Source organism: Chinchilla lanigera, unplaced genomic scaffold, assembly GCF_000276665.1.
Source record: "Chinchilla lanigera isolate Chin_1 unplaced genomic scaffold, ChiLan1.0 scaffold00048, whole genome shotgun sequence".
NCBI classification, from domain to species: domain Eukaryota; kingdom Metazoa; phylum Chordata; class Mammalia; order Rodentia; family Chinchillidae; genus Chinchilla; species Chinchilla lanigera.
Window position 1 is genome coordinate 8,517,440 of NW_004955449.1, and position 26,207 is coordinate 8,543,646.

At 35.4% G+C, this 26,207-nt stretch overlaps 1 protein-coding gene across 3 annotated transcripts in view; it reads right to left on the reverse strand.

Annotated features, from left to right (window-relative positions):
• Csrnp3 (cysteine-serine-rich nuclear protein 3) overlaps positions 1–26,207 on the reverse strand; it is a 185,102-nt gene that overhangs the window by 67,148 nt on the left and 91,747 nt on the right. For all 3 annotated transcript variants that reach the window (XM_005393293.1, XM_005393294.2, XM_013518805.1), the window contains one exon: positions 14,151–14,321. In XM_005393293.1, coding sequence (XP_005393350.1) covers positions 14,151–14,321 — 171 coding nt within the window. The remainder of the gene's footprint in view (positions 1–14,150; positions 14,322–26,207) is intronic.

Below are 26,207 nucleotides of genomic sequence, written 5' to 3' on the forward strand. Positions count from 1 at the left end.
AACAGATGTAGCACAGTGCACCATTATTTAGCATTTTCCTCCACTGATGCACTATACATGCAAAAAATCTCAAGAGCATATGTCATAGCAAAATGCAATAAAATAATTATGGAATGTTGAATTTTGAGTATTATTCTTGCTTAAAATTAATTATAAGTTTGTTGATTTGATGTTAACATGGTCATGTTTAGTAACCAGCTCAAAATATTGCGGAATATTTAAAAACTGCATTGTGCTCACCAGGATAACCCCCTCCAGAACACTTCTGGCCTAACTGATACATAATGTTAATGTCACTTCTTAGAAAAATGACTCAGTGGTAAACAAACATATAAGCAAAAACAGAAGCTAAGTAGTATGTATAAAGCAATATTTAAAGAATTTGGCTGTTTTGATGGTTGTAACTAATATTTTCATGTAAATGGTCTTAAACCTTTGATAACATACATGCAGGTCATATAGGACTTGTGTTAGTCTGCTTTGTGTCACTGTAACAAAATACCTGAGATAATCAACTTGATAAGCAAAAAGGTTTACTTTGGATCATACTTTCAGAGATTTCAGCCCATGGCCTTATGGGCCTGTCTTTGGACCTGTGAGGCATAATGGTGGGAGCACATGGCAGAGGCCTATTCTCCTCACGATAAATTCCATGGTAATAGGAAAAGCAAAAAAAGAAACAGGAGTCCCACTGTTCCCTTGAAATGCACAATTCCAGGGACCTAACTACTTCCTCAAAAGTGCAGGGCTCAAAGTTCTACAACCTTCTAGTAGTATGACAGGTTAGCAACCAAGCCTTCAATGCATGGGACTTTTGGTGCCACTTATGCAAAAACTGGCAGTTTTCCACACATGGCTTTCACATGTGTAGTTCTATTCTTCAGCAACTCTAAGGTAAGATTTTGTTGCTCTACGTATAGTACAATTCTGAAAACTGCAGAATTCATTGGTACCAAGGAAAACTAAAAATAACGAAAACCATTATTGGCAATTTCACATGGTAAAAAGCATTTACTACTTTTCCAAGTATCTTCTTATGGTTTTATAAATATTTAAACAATATAAAGGTAATCTTTATAGAAAAAATTTAAAAGCAAGAGAAAATGTGTTTAATTAGAAACGTTTTTACTTTTTTAGCAATATAAATATAAACTGGCATGAAAACTTTCTTTAATTACATAATTTGACAATAGTTTATTTTAGACTTAGAAAATTAAGTTATGCCCACATAGAACTCCGCAAATGTTAAGATTAGGAAGCACAGATTAGGAAGAACATACACACATCGTGGAAGAAAAAGAAAGCCTCACCAACTAGGCACTTTAAGTATTAAGGATTGAAAACTAGCCTGTAATCTCAACCACTTAAGCAGCTGAGCCAGGAGGATAGAAATTTTGAGGCCAGCCTGAGCACTTAGGGAGAACACGTCTCTAAATGAAAAATGAAAAGGTTAAGGAATAAACTCCTTTGGGTTTAATCTTCTGTACTGAAAAAAAAATACTTCAAATGATAGACTGAGATTAGTTTGGGTCTAAATCTGCTACACATTTCATAGGATTGAAGTGATAATTAAACATATAATATATAAGCAAACATCTCTCTTAAAATCTTCACTATTTTAACGATTAAAAAGTCTCCCCCTTATTATGGAGTTGAAATGAATAGTTCAGCCTTTTAAATGGAAACTAAGAGATGCTAACTGGAACAATGGCAATTGGTGTTATGATTCATTTTGTTGGGGGCTGGGGATTTAGCTCAGCGGCACAGCGCCTGCCTGGCAAGCACAAGGTCATGAGTTTGATTCCCGGTACCGGAAAAAAAAAAAAATGATAATAATTCATATTGTTACTTATTATTCACTTGCTCTCTGTGCTGTTTTCTTCAGCCAAGAGCCGTTCTCTATCCTACATTGCTTTCCCTGTTGCTATACAGTACTTTTTCTTTTCCTAATGTCGTATTCTGAGCATATAAATACACATTTTCAAACAATCAATTGCATTCTTTTATTTCTCTCCCTACCTCCCTCTCTTTTACTTTTTTAGCATCATACCATCTATTTTTTCTAACAAATTTCCTTTCATAAATGTTACAGAAACATTTCCAGAAAAACCTGTGTCAACAGTTATTTCCCTGTACAGGTACTTACACAGAAGTCATGCTTTATTGATGCTCTGATAGTGCCTAGAATTCGAGGGAATGAATCTAAAAGACATCAAGCAAACACTTGCTGGGACTATTTCCCATAAATTGTATCTTGGAGTGCACTCCTAAAAGCTCTCACATGTTTCCATTAAGATGGTCTACAAGAGAGCTCTGCAAATGGCTGATGCTAATGAATCCAAAGATATTTTTAAAGCCTCATGCGGTCAATAAAGGAGGAGGCAGCTGCCAAAACACCCCTGTCTCCACAGCTCCGAAGCGCTTCCTGCAAGGAAGCAGGCCTGGCTAAGTGGTGCCACAATGCCTAGTCTCACCCCCTCAGTCGTAACATTGTCAGCAACTCTTCTTCCTTTCTTTCTTTTATATTGAGGAAATAAAAAGAAAACACTACTCCGAATTTTTTAAAAAGATGAGTGGTTTAGCTTCAAAAAATCTAAAAGATCACAATTCTATCAGCCATGGCATTTAAATACAAATACTTGGTACTAATACAGTTTATATATGAAATAATTAGTTATCAAGTGCAGCATATACAATTTGAACTCAATGTATGTAATATTTGTCAATCTTCCATCATTTAAAATATAGTGTATGGGCTGTTCTATTAATTCGCTAGCAGCAGACTTTGCTATACTTCTTGCATTCGATGTAATATGTTTTCAAAGGCTTGAAAAGTGATGCTGGAATAAGAATGAGCGATCGTATTGTAGAACAGTCATTGTGGGAAACAGTATAAGAATCTTGGAGTACCAGACACAGTCAGTTGAAGATAAGATCAAAATGTGGCTCAGTTGCTTATTAGCTTCATAATTCTGAGAAGCCACTCCGTGTGTTCCCAGGCATCAGATGCCTCATTGGTTCTGCTAATTAAGATGAAGCAAGTCAAATGTCAGTGCTGTCCACCTCCCTGGAATGTTTAATGAAAGTTCTCTAAGTGTCCATTGTTACTACTGCAATTATTATTCTATGTTCACGATTTTTCAAAAGACAAATGTGAGCAAGAATGGGAAGAACAAACTAGAAGTTCTTACATTCACAGCTGCAATTCATCCCCTGTCCTACACCTGGCTGCTGTTCACAGTTATACATCAGAAGGTACTTGAGTTTACAACACTATTCTATAGGGTTCCGTCTTATACTCAAAATACAACTATCACTTTTCTTTTTTGGTCTGATGATCTACTCTATTAGATTTTCAGAACAACTATTAAGAAGAATTTCTTTGTCTCTTCTTGGAATCATGATCCTCATCATCATCACACCACCGCTATAGCTAACAGTTTTTGGGTCACTTACAAAATATCAAATACATATCAAGCATTTTACCTGTATTTCCTCTTTATAATTTAAAATATAGGCATCATTCTACTAGCATTAGATGAGGATGCCTAGATCAGAGATACTTCACTCCAGTTAGATAATCCTTAATGAGAATTTAAATAATTTGACTCCATACACTACTTTGAAACAGATTACTGTGTATATGTGTATTTTAATAATCTTCCCATGGGGATCATATCAGCAGGATCACACTAATGTGGAAATTTCAGCCACATGGTAGAAGATATTTTAAGACACATAAAGGCTCTTAAAATATACTGCCTAAAGCCTGGAAGTTTCTAATATTGTGCTACAACTATCTTCTGCCCTTCCCTAGTAGGAATACACTGCAAACAAGACAGAAACTTAACGGTAACCAATATACTACAAAGTATTGCACATTGTGATGTGCATTATGAAGAATAAAAAGGAGTTACTGAAAGAAGGAATAGTGGAGATAGGGTGGTAAGGTAACATAAATCCCAAGAGATAGGTATGTAAAACTTCTTAGTACGTCCTTAAAATTTACATAATGACTATGTATTTTATTTGTTAAAGTATTCAAACTTTCAGAATACTTTACATAAATGACTATGTATTTTATTTGTTAAAGTATTCAAACTTTCAGAATAAAATTTACATAATGACTATGTATTTTATTTGTTAAATGTATTCAAACTTTCAGAAAATAACATGTACTTAATACTCACATTTAATGAAAATTAATAGTTTGTTCTATTTACTTCTGATTGCTTTTGTAAATATAAGTGAAAGTAAAGCATTGGTTAAAGCATCTCCACCCCCATTCTTCCACTTCTGCATCTCTTCTTTCATCATTTAGTAGAGTCCCTTCCTATGTGCACTTTTACTTCCACAAAATAGAGTGTTGTCCCATGTGTGGAACGGATGCTATTAATTTTACAAGTGCTATCAAATTGTAGAATTTTGCACCTTCTGCTTTTTCCTTAATAGTATATCCATGTGAAGCTAGTTATTCATCAATCTGTATCCAGTTTATCATTATATCAAACCCACTACAGTTAAATCATGCCATAGTGATAAACAGTATGTTTCTTAACCTTTTATGACACTTTTCCTTAGGTGATGGAGCCATCTGGTATTCATGCTGTCATTATGAAATTCCCTGCTTCGATCAACTTCTCAATAGTTTGTACTGACAAACATCAAAATGTGATGATCTGTGATCCAATATATGGCAAATGGTGTGTTATTTTAATTTTCTTTCATTCCTAACAAAGTCATCCATACATGTATTAATATATTTTTTGTGTGTTATATGTTAATATTCAATACCTGCATTGCCTTTTCCACATTTTGATATGAGTTCTTTTTTATATTAAAACACTAATTATTTCTCATTTAATGACTTGCAAACTCTTACTCTGGAGTCCACCTTTTCACTTTCTTCCTGGAATAAATAAATAAATAAATAAATATATATATATATATATATACACACATATATATATATATACACACACACACATATATATACACACATATATATACATATGAGCTTTTATTTTAATGTGCCTCTATATGTAACTCTTTATACTTTATGTTCCTCTAATATACATATATTTCTTGAATTTTTTCTTTAAAAGCGATTGATTACAACAGTCCATCCTTTCCTACCTTATTTGCAGTGTCTCCTCTGTCTCACACTAAGTTGTCATTTAAATGTGGATCTGTTTGAAGCTATCTATTTGTTCTGTGTGCAGACTCAAGCTAATTTCATGAGTTTTACAAGTAACTACTTCAGCATTTTTAGTACTGAGATCCGTTAGGGTAAGCATAATCTCCACTTTCATTATTCTTATTCAAAATTACATTTATCTATTTTTTAGTTCTTGATTCTTTCATAGAAACTTTACAATAAATTCAACATACATGTTTAATATATGTTGGAAAATGTAATTATAGAAAATGTAGGGAATCGTGTGGCAAATCCTCAGCTTTAATTTCTAAATCTTATTTCACCTTTCTTTCTGCTAAACACTGAAAGAAACTGTAAGACAGCCATCACTTTCATACATAGCTCTAAGAGATGAGAACTTTGGATCTGCATACTTTAGATGGTGTGACCGGGGATGGTTGCAATTACGTGCTGATATTTCAACTGAAAAATAAGAAGTAAGTCATGGGAAGACCGTTCCCAGCCACTGAATCCTAGTACCAGAAGGTTTTGCATGTTCCAAGAACAGATTAAAGGTCTGTGTGCTTGGAGTCTGAGATGGAGAAAAGGGCGGAGAGCACAGGTTCTATCAGATGGGGCTGTTGGGAGATTTGGAAATCACAGTGCTGAGTCCAACTGCAAGTGGCTGAGGATTGCGGCAGAAAAAGGCTGAAGCATCAACCGGAGCGGAGCAAGGGGAGCAAGTGGAAGGGTCGGTCGTGCTGCAGAACAAAGAGAGACCACAGTGATGCCGACTCCGGTGGAAAAACACGAACAGCAATGAAGGGGTGGACCTGAGACACATTCATAGGGAAAAGGACTGTGGGAGAAAGAGCAAATACGTAAGAAGGCTGAAACAATTTTTAAATACATTGCAGCAAACTGAAATAAAGAGCTAAATCTGTTATCATTTATCAAGGCTAAATGTGAGGTCCCCATCCTGAATTTAAAATAAATCAAACAAGAACTAAATGAAAGGTATTTATATAAGGTTAGTGATCTGACTTAGCGATGCCTTTTCTCCCAGCTGATTCAAAGGATGGTGAAGGTGAAAGCAACTTGGATTTGCTCAAGTGTGTTAACACAGCGTCTGCATAAATAACTGCACAGCATCCAATTAAACAGTGATGTTTCTGCCTGAGAAAGCTATATATAAGCAAATGAAACCAGAAAGGTACATGTTAGGAATGCATAATTACAGCAGGGCCCTATTTAAAGCACAGTTCACCAGTACATGCATTTGAATATGATAACTGGTAAATCAGGATCTTGATATGACATAATAGCACCAATCAAAATCATAAATTACAGAGTTAACTTGTAAATTGATATTTATTCCACTAATGTCCATGCCATTATAAACCCTTACAATAAATACATCCGTTTTGTTTTAGCTTTAGAAAGTTTAGTTGTATTTTAAAAAGGCAAGTCTTCATAAAACTAAATGTCATTTATCAAATATTTAACAGTAATTGAGGCAGCACCAATCTAAGTACTAAAAAGACTGAAGTTAAGCTCTATAAATCTCCAGAAAAGATATTTGCACAGATAACTATGATGTAAAACAGAATGCAGTAAGCGTTGGAAAAGTGTTAACATGCTATCAGACTATGAATTTCCACAGAAAATAGATTATGTTTTAATTTTTACAATTCTAGTTCTTAGTGGCAGTGCAGGGAATGATACGTATCAAACCCCTAATAAAAGTCCGCACATTCATTCAATTACATAAGTATTTGCTAAGTCCTTAATAGATGCAAGGCACAAATATTAAGCTAATGTGATTGATGAGATGTCACACGGCTACTGATATTACCATGTTTGTCAGAAAATACTGATGTGGAAAGCAGAAAGAATAGTACTCCTAAAGTTTTTGTATGTTGAATATGAGTAGATTCTGAGAAGATGGTGAAGAAGATCAGTGGACTAAACCTGGCGGTGTTTTCACGCAGAAACATGAGATGAACACTGCAGCAGGTTAGAAGGTAAATAGTCACAGACTGGGAAGTAGAGGAAAAGGCATTTCAACATGAAGAATAGTCTAGGTAAAGTTAGAGGAAGCAGCATGGGGTAGCTATTTCTGACTTATTATTATTGAAATCCATGATTTCTCCAGTGAAATGACGTGACAACAATTTTATTGTGTCGGTCAATACACCTTACAGAATATTCCAGTGAATGTTTTCTAGAGTACCACTAGATCATGTCTATCTTCCTCCACTAATAACTATCCCAGCTGCTTAACTCCCTTGTTTCAGCAAACTAAACTGAACACCAGATGATCCAAAGGATCTATGTCTGGGGTCAAAATGCAAACATAATCTTGTCATTATCTGTGTGGTCCTAGGTATGACCTGCAGCTGGTCCCAGAATCCCACAAGCCCAAACTCACTTGTTCTTTTCCAAAATAAGGGAGAAATCTCTAATTTAACAATAGCTTTTTAAAAGAAGTATCTTTATGTTACTTACATTCTCCTACTTGATTTTGGCTCTAACTTGTGAAACTAGTTTGAATTCTTGTTCTTAGAGTTATTATCACAGAGTAGAAAGTAATTTTTGAGAGCAAGCAGGTTCTACTTCCTGCTCAAAGACTTCTAAAACTCGTATGTTGGCACTCCCATGTGTGTACTCCTCCATTGTTGGAAAGGTCAACAACGCAACCACTGTCTTTGCAAAGGGAAGTTCCCGCCATGTTGGGTAGATGTGCACTGTCACTGTAATTCTAATTTGTATGTAGTCTTTGAAGTCATTGCTTTAACCTGCCTGAACAGTCCTGGCACACAGCCTGTAACACAAGACACACTGTATTTGTGGAAACTTGTCTTAGTCACTTTCCCATCTTGAGGACAAAAATACTCAACACCCACAGCTTAAAGGAGAAAAAGTTTATTTTGGGTCCTGGTTTTTAGTCCATGACTGCTGTCTCCAAAGAAAAAGCAGGATGGCAGAAGGGCACGGCCCAGGGCAGGCAGGAGGCAGAGAGAAGGGAGGAGCTGGGGACGTTTTAGATGTAAGCCGTAGTAAAACTGCATGTAAAGCTTCAATGCATTTTAAACTCTTAGTAAAGAGAACTTGAGAGACATTTTCCAGTCATCTTTCCAGTAAGTTTCAGTTAAAATCTATTTTCTAATTTTTTTTAAATGCCAAATATCACCATGAAGGCTGGAGTCAGCAGAAAGGAACACATTAAGGCCATACTCTGACCTAGCAGCTCAGGAGAGCTGTGTGGCAAACAGGAAAGGAAGGTCATGGATGGAAGGCAGGCAGGCGGAGGAAACACAGATTCTAAGACTCAGCCCTAAGGATAAAGTATAAATACATCTCTGATTGCTAATTTCTATTTTTATAAAATGAATATAATAAATTCTAATCAGACAATTTTTTTAGCTATTAAAAGAACTAAGGAATAAAGACTTTCTATAAATTAGAACACATTATCCCTATGTAAGACATTCCCTGTAGCTTTAATGTGCAATTTAGGATGTCTATCCTTTTGCCACTTGATATTTTTACTTTTTATATAATACGCATTTATTTGTAGAAATACTCTGTTGCAGGAGAATAATGTATTCCTTTTGGGATCCTATTTCATCGCACGGCTTCTTGTTACTTGTGTGAAGTGCCAAGAACCTTGAGAAGGCAGAAAAAAAATCATTCCTCTCTGGTTGCTCTGTGCCTCTTCTTCTGACAGTGCTCAAGTACAGACTGATTGGCTAAAGAGCCACAGGGATTTGGTGAAACAAAGCATTCCACAGTCACACAGAATCTGCTGCTCTCAGGGGAAGTATAAGATACGACCTTGGCTGATCACTGGTAAATATGCAAGCTGCCTAGCAAAACTCGGAAGTTCAAGGAAAAAGCCTCCAAACCCTTATTGATTTACATTTGGAAGCTGTTATTAGCATAATGTGATGTGCTACAGATTGAATACTTAAAGAGAAAGCATACAGTAATATGGAATTTTCTACTCCCATAACTGCTGCATGAACCAAATAATCATATCAATGCCTACACAGGTAATAAAAACAAAACGTTATAAAATCTGTTCGTGTTTGTAAAGTACTGGGTGTGTAGAATATTTTAAAGTGGGAAGATTGGCATACGATGAGAGTAGGATTTAAATAAGGACAACCACATTATTCAAAATCCCAATGTGAAAATAAACTGTTTCCTAGTGATATATAAATTTGATAGTCTTCCACAGTCCTTTATTCTAAGACAGCAATTGTTTTTATTTTGACAACAAAAAGGTAGGTTAATGAAATATGATTTATCAATACTAATGTTTCTGAAGGTTTACAACCATATGTTCACATTAATAAGACATTGCAGATAAACCCATACCATAATCTAGAAGGAATGATAAAGACAACTTTTTTTTATAAATTTGTGCACTGATTTCTAGAGTAGTCAATAATTTGAAATAGTTTTGAAAATGAGAAACTCTTAACTATTTCTCTCACATTCCTTAAAATGCTCAGATCATTTATAAAAGCAAATATTATAAGTAGAATTTTGGTCTTTTGATTCTTTGTTATTTCTCCTACTTTATGTTGCTCTCCAAAATGTGAATACAACGAACAAAGACTATTAAATGAGAAGGGAAATTTTTACACAAATATTCATTTAATCTTTAAAAATCATAAAGACCATATCCATAAGTGAAATAAATCAGAACCACATGTGTAAACATTGTGTCTCCCTAGTGTAAGGAACTGAAAGACTAAATAAGATCCAAAAGGTACAATAAATAGAGTGAAAGGGAAAGAAATTGCTAAAAAGGAAAGAACAACTAGGATGGGGGATAGAGCAAAGAAAGAAGGGAAAAAACATATGTAAATATATATAATATATACATACATTATATATATATGTGATAGTTAAGATAATTATACTACTAATTTCTATTAGTTCACTGAAAGGAACAATTAGTGCTTATATTGTTTGGTCAATTTTGCATGCATGTACCTGGTAATCTGAGCAACTACTTTGAAGATATCAATATGCAATATAATAACCATTATTAATTTTCTATCATCTTGTTTTCAAATTCTATATCATTTTCATTTTTATTTTGTCTCTTTAAAACAAAAAAAATCATAGAAAATCTCTATTAGATTCATTCTCAATACAAAGTTAAGTCAGAATTTTTAATAAATGAATCATGGCATTACCACTGATATTAAATGATAAGCCACAATATCTCAATAACTTTCTGGACATCATAAAATAAGTCTATGGACAAAATAACCTCTGCTACCCATAACTCATAAAAAAGGTTTCTGAGTTGACGAAATATTGTTTAATTCAGCTCTTCATAGCATTTCATCCGCTGGTTTGCATTTATAAACATCTTATAAGCTTCAGACACCACTTTTTTCTGTTTAAATCTGAAACACATTTGTTGTGGTAAAGCATGTACTACCAGAAATACAATTTAGTAAAAGTTCACCCACCCTTATTTTCCCTCAACAAGTCAAATTGTTTGTAATTTTTAGGACACTGAACTGTTCTTTGCCTTGGTATGTACAGAAGTTGGTGATAGTACAGATGGAATTTTGTGTTCTTTTCTTCCATCCCAAATCTCTTAAGTTCTCTATATTGTCATATTATCCTCATACCAGTTATAAAAATTAATTAATTAAATAAGTTCCCATAACTTAATGGAATATTTCTTCTTTCTTAGGTATGTTATGCTCCTCATCCTCTTCAATCTCCACAACCCTAATTTTTGGTGTTACATTAAATATCAAAACTTTCATTGTTATAGTTTTCTCTCTTCAGATAAACTTTCTGTAGTACAAACTTATGAATGTTTTATAGCTCTTATATTTGAAAGCTTTCTAAATTTCACTGTTAATTTCATTAACAGCATCATGTGTACCTATGATGTATGCTGTGATCTTTACCAGTACCTAGCTATAAGTATTTTGCATTGTAGGAAGGAGTACTAGTTTCACAGAGATGAAATCTCAATAGTATTGTTTTAATATGAGTTTTAATTACCAATGTTGTTAAATACTTTAAAATATGTGCTAATTGCATTTCCTACTCTGTGGATTCTCTTTCAGGAGGTGTAGTTCTTATCTCAAAAATTAACATGCATTTTTAATACTTTATTTAGAAAATTATGCTACATCAAATGAATTTCCCCTATAGAAACCATTCTTTTTTTCATTGGACTTTGTTTTTTGCAGTATATAAATTTAATATTTTTATATTATTAAATATGTTGTGTTTTCTGACATGTTGTTTTCCCTATTTCTTCAAAGCCCATATAATGATTCTACAAATGCTCCACAAATATACAACTTCTCTTATAACTTAAAATATTAATTATTTAATCTATATGGATGCATTTTTCATATGTCATGATATGTGAATCTCAATTATTTCTCTTTTAAATTAGCTAATAGTACCACCATTTATTTAGAAAATCCTCTTTCTCATTGTTCAGTAATGCTGATTTTCTTATACCAATTAAATTCTTGTTTGTAACATGTTGGAATTTTGTATGCTTTTCTACACAGAATGCAATAGGAAAAACTGTGTGTGTATATATATATATATATTTACTATAAATTGATTTCTGGAATGACTTTTCAGTATTATGACTTCTCTTTAAAATGTCCTATTTTCCCCATTAGTTTTTTGCTCCAAGTAAATTTTTATTATTCTTTAACTTTTTGAGAAAAATCTAGTTGAGAATTATTTTATTGAAATTGCACTCTCATATTTATAAATTAATATAGAAAGTATTCATAGCTTTATATACCTTTATATATGGAAATACAATCTACCTTTTCATTAATTTTTCTTTTATAACTCACAACAAATACTATTTTAAAGATACATCTAATATATAATTCATGAGGAATATGAAATAGTGGGAAAAGTAAACATGAATAAAACATATATAATATATATATGTGATACATGATAGAACGATATGATGACTTTAAGTCTAAAAGATTATTACAGTAAAAGACACATTATTACAGTAATCCCCTTCAAAATATTCAATTCATTTTAAACACTCTTGTCCCATGGTTCTAGCCACTCTCTGAAGCAGTTCTGGGAGTCCATTTATGAGTCTTTAGTTGTGCTATCCTGGCTTCCTCGATGTCCTGAACTGATTAAAAATTACTACCTTTCAAGGTCATTTTTACTTTGGGGAAGAGCCGGAAGTTGTATGGTGCCAGATTGGGTGAATAAGGCACATGAAGACACACTGGAATGATTTTACAAGCTTCTCTTTCTATGATACTCTGCAACACCAATCACTGGTTTTGATCACACCTCATGAAGCCACTCATGATTGAAGTCTTTGGAACTGCTTCAGAAAATGGCAAAATGAAGGGATAAGTGTGTGAAGTGAGGGGGGTGCTGTGACGGGAATGTGTCTTGCACTGCAATATATTTTCAAAACTTTAATCATTCACTGTATATTTTGATCACACACACACTATATATATCCATATATATATATATATATATAGAGAGAGAGAGAGAGAGAGAGAGTAGAGTCCATTATGATCATAGGCAAGAATTTTGGCCTCTGTGAGGCTCTGCTACCAAGGGAGCATAGCATATATCCAACAAATGTTAGCTATGATCAAAATTTTTAATCTAACATATGCCCAATACTTGACATTTTACAAATTTCTTTCATTTATACCATCTCATTTGCTCTGCTCTATCTTTGCAAAGCTCTATGAGGGGGTGTTGTTCTTAAAATCAAAGAGCAAACACAGGTTGTTTTTGAGTCAAAATCACAAGCTCGATGGGCATGGTGACAGATTCCTACATAATTGGTGTTCTAACTTTAGCACTCAACAGGTTAAGAAGGCTGAGGCAAGAGGATTTCTGTGAGTTTGAGGCTTGCTTGAGATGCATATTAGTTCGAGGCCAGCCAAAACTACACTGTTAAGAACTTATCTCAAAAAACCAAAATAAACAAAAAGCTACAAGTCCATTTCATAGCATCATGATAAAGTTCATGTAAAATAGTGTATGACTTTTCAGTCAAAGGGCAAGTTATACTTGTCCTTTCATCATATTTTCTAATAAGTTGCAATTGCTGAAAGGAACATTATTGACTTTATTTTTTTTATCTCATGCTAAACAGTTACTGAGCTCCTTATTACCTTTTTGTTTATGTACATTTGTAGGTACTGAACTCAGGACTTGCACACTGAGCTACATCTTCTAAATTCAGATATTAATAAAATGAAACACTGTGATATGTTAAAATCTCCCTGTTTGGGAAACATAAATTTAAAATGATGATTTAGTTATCACAACTTGGTTTTTCTTCATTTACGGACTGCATTAGTTTAAGGGTATTCCACATCAGTCCTTTAAGCTTCATAGTACCTTGCCTGACAGAAAAGCTAATGCTATAGTGCAGCAAGAAAAAGAATCAAAGGGAAAGTATTTTTTTCCTAGGTGGGCTTTAAGGCGGGCTCTCCTGTCCGGAAGAGAGAATAAAGGGAGAAGCAGGGAAGAGGCTTCAGGCTGCACCCTTGGGAGAATTTGGTGTCTTCACACCTCTTTCTGATTTGAAGTTGCTGAAGTTCTTTCTCATTATAACTGAGACCTCCCACTGCTCAATATACCCCTCCTCCAGACATAACTTCACATATGAGAGGTTCCATTAAAAAAAAGAACACTGAAGTATTCCATCTTGCCTAAGCTATTCCCCGGGCATTGGATGCTTTCTTTTGAAAAAGTAATACTAATAAAATGTCCATTTCCATTAAATTAGCTGGTTAGCATGATAAAAAAAATCCACGCCAAAGTTATCCATGAAAATCCACTCAAAAACATTTCATTTTTAGTTCACTGTTCTACTTGATCAATTAGAACAATTTTTAAAAACGTAAGAAAAACTAAAAGAGAGAAATGACCAAGACGGCCCTATTCTTTGCACTGCAGAAGCCAAGCTTGGCGTTGGGTGGGAACCAGTACTCACGGGTGAAATGGTTAGAGGTGGATGGATTGACACTGTCCCCGCTGTCCGCACTTTCACTGCTGGAAACGTCATCATCTGATTCCCGCGCAGAAGAGCAGGGTGAGGAGCCGTCGACTTCTTCAAACTTCCTCTTTAAAATTCCACTCATCGCTGCAGCCCTGTCACATGGACCTGGAACGGGACGGGAGCAAGGGAGCAGTGAAATATTTGACCACTGAATGTGTAGCGACGGTCTCAGGAGTCATTTTCCTATGGCTTTTTACACATGGGCTGAGCTGTAGCTTTCTTTTGAAAAGATATTAAGCGGACTGTTTTCCTGCTTATTTTCAAAATAACAAAGCCAAATGAAATTAAATGTGAATATTTGACCATTTGTTTACCAAAGCATTTCTGTTTTTTTTTTTTTTAAGACCTGGTTCCTTTTCACATACTAACACTATTCCTTTTTGTTGGCAAGCTGAGAAAATCCACCTAAGTCCACGAAATTCTGTAACAAAGATGACTGTCAGTGGCCCTCAAAGACCTACATGATTACTGCGTTATACAAAATTCACCTGGAAGAAATGCTCAGAACAAATGTGTAAAAACTTTACACTTCAGTTTTAAAATTGAAGAAACATAATTAGTATAATTTGAAATCTATTCTGAATGTTAAGTCATTTTATTTCACTATTGCCATGAGGTGAACTGTGTCCCCATACTACCTGGTTGCTGAAGCTGTTGCTTATTCTTTTAAAAACTTCCTAAGGCCGTTCTCCTGGGAGACAGCACTAACTGTATGGAAAGTCCTGGGAACAGCCAGGAGATATTGTTTCTTCTAAATAATTTCTTTTAGATGAATGGGCTTTGCTCTCTCCCTCCCTGCACTTTCTCAGCTTTCCTCATTTTACCTTGACATAGGCAGAGTCAGCTAAAGGACATACACTTTCTTTGCAATCTACAGCTGTTTTAAGAGATAAGCTCCATATAAATTAGTTATATGGACATGATCTTACATTGCTAAATTAGGTTAACTTAGCTGAAAGTATTACTAAGTCAATTCCATACATTCTATCTTCCACCTCATTTCTATCAGCTGACTTTGATACTCCTCTGAGTTCTTTAAGCCAGGCTTTCTTTTCTACTTCGAGAGTATTTCAATCAGTCCTGCAGATCAAGAGGAAGCAAGACCCTTAAAACTATTCCAAGGTGCATTCAGCTGCCTTATCTCAGTACTACTGCTCTATAAAATCTCTAAAATCATCTCTTCTCTGTGCAGATCACAGAGCAAGCAGCCTGCTCAGATCCCTTGAGCTGGGCCTGCTTTCCAGTGTCTGATTCAGTAGTTTTCAAAGTGTGCTACCTGGGTCAGTAGCAGCAGGACCACTGAGAGGGAGGCAGTTTAGAAATGTAAATTGTCAGTTCCCACCCCAGATTTCCTGGTGTCAGAAAATTCCAGGGCACAGCATTCGGTACTTAACAGGAGTTTGGAAGCATACTCAATTTTGATGACCAATTACCTAATTTCTAGCTATGCTCCAGAATCTCAATTCCTGAATTTTACCTTCTTTGGGTGTGTCCACATACTAACCCCTTAACACCACACTCAATTCTCAGTCAAAATCTCTTGACCATCCCTAGTATGATTTCTAATAAAATTAAGCACTGTATTAGATGTATCTTAGGTATTTATTCTTAACTCCGGTTCATTCACTTATCTAAGCTTGTGTTGAGTAGCTGGTAGAGTTATGCATGACTCTTTAAGTGGGGTAACGGACACAAACAGGAGTTTGAGCGCATTACCTGTCATCACAGAGCAAGTATCTACTCTGCTAGAATCCATCAAATACAGCATAATTCATGCTGTTTCATTAGTCCATGTCTTCTGCCTGACTGTCGCAGTAACAGTGAAGACAGCTGATAGCAACAGGAAGATGTATCACTGTCCACTGCTCTGAGAATAAAATCTATTCAATGCTGATTTTACCCCATTCAGATTAGCATATTATTTTCTTCATCTTAAAGAGTGTGAAATGCAGAAAATGTTCATGTATATCTGAGCAGGGTAAAGAAGATAAAAAGAGATATTGTAAGTAAAGTCTTGAAATAAAAGTAGGACAGGATATAAATTTTAAAATGGTTCACTTCAAACAAGATGCAAAGCAATTCATGAGGGAGAGGCTCCAAGACATAAAGTAATACATTTAAAAAAGAATCTATGTTTAAAAGTACATTTTTACAAGTATACTTTAGAAGAAGATCTTGCAAAGGGAACAGTGAAACACCTTGTTTTTCTTAGGCACTATTCTCCCTCCTTTCTGCTTCTTCAGGAAAGGCAGACTTCTTAAAAGTCAAGGACACCAAATGGGCTACAGGGAGCCATGTTCCGACATCACAAACAGTGGTACTGATTCTCTTTTCTCTCTCTTCCACTTCCTCTAGAATGAAATGAGGGAACGTTGGAAAGATGGTATGAATATTCCAAAGACACTGTTTTCCTTTTGTTACTACATTTGAGACTGACAAGGCTTGAAGCAATGGAATTGTAAACTGGATATAATTTCTGTCTAGATCTCCAGTACTGAAAAAGCCTGAGCTAGACCCAAGACAAGTGAGAAAAGAACTTGTTGCCTGGAGTGGGAGCTGTATCTAAGCTAGAAATTAAATGTTGAAAGAATTTTAGGGGAATATAGCCTTTACATGTGTTATGGTTTGTCCCCCCAAAGCCTCATGCAGCCATGGGGCAGGCTTTTAGAGTTTGATTGATTATGGGTGTGAGAGCTACACCCGCCCTGAGGTGGATAGTTTGCATATGTAAGGGAGGGGAAGAGGCTGCTTGCGGCCATTCCTCCCTTTTAGTGCTTGTTGCTTTTGCTGTGTTCTGCCGCCATGAGCTGTAGCCCTCTGCCATGTGCCACCCTGCCTTGTAACCTGCCAAGTATGGACTAAAACCTCCACAAACTCTAAGTGAAATAAAGCTTTCCTTCCTTAATTTTGGGCATCAGATATTTTGTCCCCGCAATGAGAGAAAAGTAACCAAGGCACATGTATACACATGAAACTAAGGGCTAAAATGTTTCCAGAGTGAAGTAATGAAGCAAAACACCTTTCCAGTTTCACTGCCTTCAAAAGATATCAAATGATTATATCAAAATGTCATAATAAATTATAATGGCAAGTGGCCCATTGCTTACCGGAATGTGTCCTTTAATATAGTGAGTAGTGGAGGGCTAGTGGGGGATATGGTTTTCTCCCAACTCATCTTACTAGGTGAGAAAAGGGTACAAGAACTTACTGTGAAGATCCGTTAATAAAGTGGTGCTTGCCTCGTTTCCTTGTGTCTTGTTGTTGGCTCTCTAAGAATCTAAGAATGGCAATATGTACCTCATTAAATAAGATCCAGGTGAGGAGAATGAATGTCTATGCTATTGCTACCAGGGCTTTTTAAATACAATGCATTACATTTTTCTTCTCAAAGATGAAGGTAACAATCTAAGCCTAGATAGCAGCCATTTTTATCCCAGACATCACTGTCTAATTCAGAAAACGTGTGCTCCGCAAGGCACTGCCATTTTCCCTGGACTAAGAGAATAGCCTTCCAACTATCCTTTTGCATCTGTCGCTATTCTCTTTCAGTGATGTGTTTCCCAGGCTGCAGGCAGAATGATACATTTAAAATCCATATTTGATAATATCAGCCTCTAGTTTAAAACTCTTAAGAGACTTTGGATTGCCCTAGGATAAAATTCAAATCCTCAAAATATCTTATAAAGTACTTACAGTCCCAATCAGAATCCAGAGGCTGTAAGATGACTAGCCTAGTTCGGCTAACTTCCTCATCCTCCACTTTGAGCCACTGACTTTACTGATATTTCAACTTTTTATCAGCTTACTGCTTCTCCAACTTGCTACTTCTCTCTGATCTTTAGGCCAGCTGGTACCCTTTCCCTTCTGATCTCCTCTTTAATGTTTGTCCATAGCATTTATTACCTTCTAAATTCAGATTACATATTTACGTATTGCTATGTTCATTACTTATTGCTTTCATTCCCTGGTAAAAGAAAGAAGGACAAGGGATCCTTTTCTTTACTGATGCTCCAAGCAGCTAGAATAGTGTCTTATGTAGAATAGGTGCTCAATAAATACTTAAGTGAATAAAAAAGTCGTTTCATTTCCTTACTTTATCCTGTCTGTTCTGCTACACTAGAAGCCTCAGGAAGACAGAATCATGTTTCTCCCACTCACTGCTCTATCTTCCCTACTAACAAAAGATCTGGCACCTTTGATTGAAGGAAAATCAAAATGAGAGACAAAATTGACCTTGCAACACCATGCAATTGTTTATGTATTTACTTATGTTGCTGGCAAACAATACACAAACCAGTTCTAGACTAACATAAGCAAAGGACTTGGAAGATGCTGGAGTAGCCAAAACTTAGAAAATACAGGGATCAGGAAAGCTGTGGTGCTCACAGCTACAGAACTTCTTTGATCTTCCCTCCAGACTTTGCTGTTACCTGGTCTGTGGTCCGCTAACTTTTCTGTATGTGTCACAGCATACATTTACTGTTTTAAGGGATGAAAATCTTTTTGCCCATGTTGGGTTAAATGTCCATCCACTGATCATACAACTCCTTGGCTAGCGGGCAGAGGAAAACATTTTGAGTGTAGGGCCACCTTGAGTAGTAGGTGCTATTCCAGAGAGTCCAATAATTTCAGCTGCATTTCAAAGCCAATATTCTGTCTCTGTCCAACCTGATTTATCTTATTATTTTCATTTATCAATATAATATATGAATTTACCTCTTAGACTGGAATTCTCCTTTCTCTGCACTCATGTTCTTCAATCTACACCCAAATTTAATTTAGAAACTATTTAAAAAATATTAATAAGCATACTTATTAACATGTTATTCTTGACAAATACTATTTATTTCAGATTTGTATTAGATGTAACCATTTCTTAGAAGCTTCTCCAGATACAAAAGAGTGTACTCAGAAAAAAACATTGATAACATAAGAGCCACCAAGTTTTAAAAATGCTAATAAGTACCATTTCATTTAGTCTATTTCTGCTTTATTGAAAAGGTAAAAAGAATAGTGAGATCGATGGGAAAATCAGAACTCAGAAGGGTGTAAGATGACAATAATAGGGAGAGTTTGCATAAAAAGGCAAATCATGAAATAGATGAAAACACATTTTAACATCTTTGGAAGAATGTCCAAAGCTAAACTTTGGGTATATGTAGAATCTTGCTCATTTTATTCTCACTCTCTCTTTGGTTGTTGCTTGTTTTTTATTTTGAAACAGGGTCTCATTATGTACTCCAGGCTGGCTCAAATTTGCAATCTTCTTGCCTCAACCTGCCAAGTACTGGAATTACAGGTGTGTGCCACCTTGCCAGTTTTTTACTCTCTGATGCTGGCTTAAATATTCCATCACTTCCACAGATGACTCATCATTTTTACTATTTAATCTTCTTACATTTCCTAATGTTTTGTTATCTATTGTAAAGAAACAACCACAAAAATCATACCTTAAGAATATCCTAAACCCCGTAATTCTGACCATTCGGTTACCTTGTTAGCTAAAGTACCATAATTGCCAGATACAGCAAATAAAAGCATAAGATAACTAGTTAAATTTGAATTTCAGATAAAAAGAAATGAATCCTATTTGGAAGATACTTAAATTATTTTTCATTTATATAAAATTTAAAATTAGCTGAACCTTATACATCTGATCTGACATTTTTCCTAATTGCTGTGAGTGAGAAAGTAAATTGAATATGCAATCAGCATTAGAAAACCACCTACAGAATTGAGTCATGTACATGCAAACTCTTCCCATCCTTTAACAATCAGCTGAAACCCAGTAAGTAAGACATGTCAGGTCTCTCAAGTGAATCATGAATTTAGCAAATGCTTAGAAAAAAATGAGGACATGAGTGGTAGTTAGTAGGTTAAGGGCAGGCCAGCCTTCCACTGAAGTGGGAAGAAATGAACACGTCAAAGGAAGTAATTCTGGCCTGGCAAGTATTTCCTTCTATGATAACAGGGCCACAGTTAATGAGATGTTTCTTTTGTTGCAGAATGAATCATCAACAGGTATAGTTCCTGTGAGTTCCAGGTTCTTGTGGTTTCTTGTTTCTTAGAGCTGTGTAGTACACACACACTGAGGAAGCATTTGCTTAAACGCAATGAGAGGCATCTAGAGCCTTCTGTTCACTTTCGTGCAATAGACTGTGTTTTCCTTTGCATTGTTAATTTTACAGTTAAGCAAAGTGAAAGTCATCGTTTACCGTGAAGATCGGTAGCAAAGAGCCTTCCACTCTTGTGGTGCAGCATGATCAACGGCCGGGTTAACAGATGAGGGATGCTTGCCACGATTTGTCAAAGAACAAGATAATGTATTTTGCATTCTTCCTACAAATTCTTTCTGCAAGTACAAAATGCTAAGAAGTCACAAATCACTTCCCTTCCAGTGAGCTTGATCATGTCAGCATGCTCACTTCCATCATCAACAGACCGGGGGCCCAGGAAGCACCAGGGTTGGGATGGAGTCACACAGGAAAAGCAGCTTTTCTTCTTTAGCTTTCAGGGTATTTTTGTTGTTTCTTCTGGTTGCTTCACCAAATTCAGATGATGAAGAGAGAGTCACTGCACAGGCTGATGAGATGTGCCTTGATTTAGGGTGACTCTTCTTTGTGTTTTATATGGTTTTTGGCTTGTTGGTCTCACTGTTAATCCATATATATGATAACAACTTTATAAGGATTTATAAAATAAATAAATGGATCTGACACTGGCCAAAAAAATGAGTGGGGGTGGGAGAATGGGAAAAGAAAGAAATGACATGTGTTATGTGCATGTACTGATTCCCCACAATGAATGTAATCCTTATGTACTGCAAACATGTGTTAATAAAAATTTTAAAAACAGGAAGAGGAAGAGGAAAGGGGCTTAAGGAAAAAAAAGAAACAAGGTGTAATTGTACATGTAGGCACTCCCCAAGATGACTGTAAACTGCATGAATTACAAACTAATAATGTTTTTTAAAATTTCACTTTAACAAAAAGAAAAAAAATATTGGTAAATGACTCAATTGTATAATAGGTGGGAATACTTTAGCAAAGAAAGTAAAATTATCACATCAAATCATCAACTCCATCGTCTACTTGCTGAAGAGAGGAGCGACAGGACAGTGGCTTGCTCAACTGATCGTGTGTAGCTTTTATTTCAATATTTAAGAAAGGAGAATTTAGTTTAAAAAGCAAACATCATGTTACATGTTATATTTATTTTTTGGATAGCATCTTTAGTTTACAAAATGTTCCTAGATATGTGTATAAATTTTTAATTAAGTTAATCTGTATTAATTCTTTTCATGTCCGATTTTTTTATCCATGGTTTGAGTAATCTGTATTGCTAATCAAATATCCACGACAGTCTCAAGTCTCCGCCAAATGAAATAATCATTATTTTATTGCCCTTCTCAAAAGAAATTGTTTCTTTGACAAGTTTCAGAAATCTGAACAATTCTTGATTTTTCCAAGGATTTTGACTGGTTGTGTAAACTTGTCTTTGCTTAGTGCTTAAATGAATTCCTTTCATTCTTTTCTTTCTTACTTTTTGAACTCTTACGGTGTCTTGCAGAGTGGAGAACAGATAAGATAAAGAATACCCGTTCAATGCTTAGTATTATCTGGTATCTTATTTCTCTGAAAACACTTATGGCTAAAATAAATTCTAAGTGTCATTTCAAAGACCCTCTCTTTCCTAGGATTGCCAGTTTTTTGTTTGATCCATGGTGTGTTGATTTTTTATGCTTCCTCTAAGGGTACCTTTAAAATGGGGACTAAGTATTCATTTAAATTCAGCAGAGAAGTTGTATGTACTTGAGTTTGTTTTATTTATTCTATTATTTATTCCCAGCATTTAATTTAATGTTATTTATATCACTTATGTTTTCATGATTCTTTTTCTTGTATAAAGCTAGTAAACCAGGAAAAATACAAGAGACCATTATGTAAATGGCTAGGGAAGATAAAGAGGATTGAAATTTCTTTCTACTATATGCTAGTTAGTTTACAAGGTATATCTTAATGAACTTTGAATACTGAAAATGTTATTTTCATTTTATAGTTAAAGAAATCAAATTTCAAAGATTAATATTTCATCAAAGATTCTCAACCTGCTTGGATTAGAACTCAGTATGTCTATACTATACCCCTTGCCATTGGGATCTTTTCCAATAAAACAAAAATGTTAACTATATTTTAAAAATGCACATGTATGGGGGGAATATGCCTACAAAAGCAATCTTTAACGTAATTATTTATTAGAATGTAAACCATCATTCTACGGCACTCAAATTGTTGAATGAGCAAAACAAAGCCTCCAGCATTTATCTCTATGTTCTCAGAAAGCTTGTGTGTTTCTCTAAAGAAATTAAGGAAAGATATCTTTTTTCACAATGCAAAGACCATTTCTGCTTGGATCCATTTGGCAAGAAACTAGCATATCTGCCGCCAAGAGGAGAGGGATTTGGCACCGATTTTACAAGGTAATATCGCGGAAGGTGTTTCCACGGGACACCAGCAGTGTGAAAAATGCTGCTGGTGGATTGCCAGTGTGAGAAGGGCAAGTAGGCCAAATGCACCTCTCTTGTCCAGGAGTCTGCTTAAGCCAAGAATCCAGGAAGCCCTGCTACCTAATAAATATTGCTGTTCGGGAAATAAAGGTTGTGGGGTTCCCCAATTATGTATGAAATCCTTACGCCAGAGTTACCAGTGACTTTAAGTTAAAGATTTGAGTTATTGTCTGTGCAGTAAATCTCGTTCTGGCAATTTGATGATTCGAAGTTTGATAACTTGATGAAAGACATGAACACTTTCCCCTGGGGGAAAAAGGTGTGTAAGCACAAACACATGTTGTCTCTTCACAGACTTCCAGGTCAAGATCCTCCTCAGTGGTCATCCTTTCCTTGGCTTGATTGGTGTCCAGAATGTAAAGAAATGATTAGTTTTTTTTGTTGTTGTTGTTGTTTTTTGAGACAGGGTCTCACTACGCGGTTCAGGCTGTCCTTGAGCTCACTTTATAGCCCAGGCTGGTCTTGAACTCGCAAGGATGCTCCTGCCTCAGCCTCCCTAGTGCTGGGAATACAGGAGTGCATCACCGCGTGCAGCAAGAAATGATTAGTTGTGAACATGTTAGTTCAAAGTACCAAAGAGGTTTGAGAATCTGCTGCCCAGGGGTCACCCAATGTCTAGGACAGTGCTCCTTGCAGCTTTCTCAGTTTCTTTGGGTGTGTGTGACAGAGGGCCTGCTTTCCCTCCTGGGAGTATTCCCTACCAAGGTCAATACTCTTTTTGGTGACTGCATACTACTCTTAAGCAACTGCCCAGACTGGTCTTTGTGGTTTGATAACAGGAATGGTTCTAGGTTGAGGTACACTATCCCAGGAAAAAAGTTTACATTGCCTCATTCTATTAATAATAATTTTAATCAGCATTTAGGAAGCATCTGCTGTGAGCCAGATACTTTGTACCCATTCTGTGTAAATGTTCCAACCCTACAAGACAGTTTTAATAAAGGAAACTGAGTTTTTAGAAGTCTAGATTATTTGCTCAAGGTTTCAGGATAGACTATTCCCTAACTATTCTTGGGAAGCGCCAACCTGGGTGTAGTGATGTCTCTGAATATACAATACTTGTCCATGAATCCATCACGGTTTATTACCCAGTATTATAATTGCTGGTTTATGTGACATTTTCACACATTTGGCTGTTAATTTCTTGGTAGACGAAACATGTATTCCAATGCTTGCTTAGTAAAAGCATGCCATATTTGGGTCAGTTATTAACAAACGACGTAGTTTTAAGTAAGAGGATAACGTCTCTAAGTCTCAGTTTATACATCTATGAAAATAGGGGAGAAGTCATGACTAGAAAAACTGATCTTGATAGAAAGTAGTTCCCAGTATCGGAACATGAATGACAAAGCCACAGACCTCTATGCATGGGCTGTTCTCTAATTACTCACAACCTCTCCCTCTACCCTGTGCAAACTACAAGGTCTGATCACTTCTAGGCACCTGAGGATGGGAAGAGACAGCTGGGGAGGATGGGAAGGGAAGTCAAAAGGGCCAAGGGAGATATGTGTATGTACCAGTCCCCATGATGGATGTACTTATGTATTGCAAACACAGTTATAGTATCTTTTTAAAGATTAAGTAATTATCTATATCTTAAAGGTTTAACAGAAGTCAAAATAATCAAGGTCTTGTGTCCCTCTGCTGGATATAGATTTTTTTTTCAATTTTGTATATATTTATTGCTCCATTAAAATTTCAGTTAATATGTTTATTTTTCTACTGGAAAAAAAGTAAATTGACTTCTTTCTGTTGGTAAAGGGATAAAGAGCTGTTCCACTCTCTAATGGTGCAGGGATTCTCTGTGTCTCTGGGGAGTAGATTCCCAAGCACCTCCCCCTGCTCCACGCACTGCTGTCCACTGGTATTAGTGCCCAGGTCAGAAAGCCAGAACCTGATTTTGGTGTCTCCTGGCCCCAAACATTGATCATCATTGGGTATTTGGCAGGATGGTATAAATGAATCCATACTGGCCTGGATGTCAAAAAATATTTCCCTAAATTCAACTGTTAGGATATTCTTTTTGTTGGTCAGGGCAGAGAAAACCAATCGAGAATGTGGTAAGCCTTTAAAACAGTTGAAAATTGATCAAGTGCCTGTTGTAAGGTTATTATTTTCTTCTCCTCACAACAAAAGTACCAGTGAGATCAATGAAAAATTCATTTTATATGCTTGCTGTTAAGACTAAAGAGCAATACCTAATTCTTTGAACAACTGGCAAGACTTACCCCTTTAACGAGAAAAAGACCACACAGATCAGGAAGAATTTGCACTTATTATTATTGCAGCCCTCAAATATAACATCGTTTTCCCTCCTTAGCACTTAAAAAGTTTCTTTTCATCTTTTCTCTTCATCAGAAAGAAAGTTTCTGATTGAATAATAAAATAGACTAGCTGGTATAAATAAAAGGGTACTTAAGGAGATATGATACCCTTTTCTTTTAGAGGTATCATCAGAATAGTGTGAAGAAAAAGGAACTTTACAAATATATTTCCCTCATAAAGTATTCTAACGTGGATGTCAGAAGAAAATAAGGCCAACTTTAGAAACATTTTCATCTAAGCCCTGGAATCTTGCCAAAGATAGTACACAGACAATAATGGAGACTTTAAAAAGTAGAACAAGTTGAAAAAACTACTTTAGACATTCTTTGACATGAATCACCACCTCAGGTAAGTATAGATTTTCACCATCTAAGACAAAGAACAATAGTTATTCAACCTGCAGCTCACATTGACTTAAGCAACAATTAGTAAAAATATTATGCAGTGTATGATTAAATACCTGGATTTTCATGTCTCAGTGAATGCCTTCTGAGCACAAATTGAAACTTATTCACAATAGAAATAAGTCACAACAAAGTCATACAATCTTTTCAAAGCTGGAAATCAATGTTCAGAGAAGTTTCACCTTTCAAACGATTTCCATAAAAGTGAGTCATAATTTTCATCCAGTTTATCCAAAACTTACTATCCTAAACTTACTTTCATCCAGTTTATCAAAAAGTACTTTGAGTTATGCTATTATGAAATAACTTGTAAGTAAAAATGTAGGTATATTTCTAAATTTCTTTTTTAAAAAGTGTGACTAAATCATTTGATATAACACAACTGAATATTTTATTATGATTCACAAGATGTTTAGAATACCAATAAATCAATGGCATAAAAAGAAGTTCATGATCAAACAAACTAGCACTTTTATGTCATTAGGTATAAACTAATAAACCCTTGGCTTCCTCTGAAATAAAACAGCTTATAGTCTATGTATAAGACAGAAACTCTACATGGAGCAGAGATGAAAAACTTCTGTTTTATCTTTCTTTTATTTTAAAGATAAAAAAATAACAAAATGACAATGAAGACAAAATCAAAACATGATTATGTATCAAAAAATGATAGATAACCTCAAAACAAAATAATAA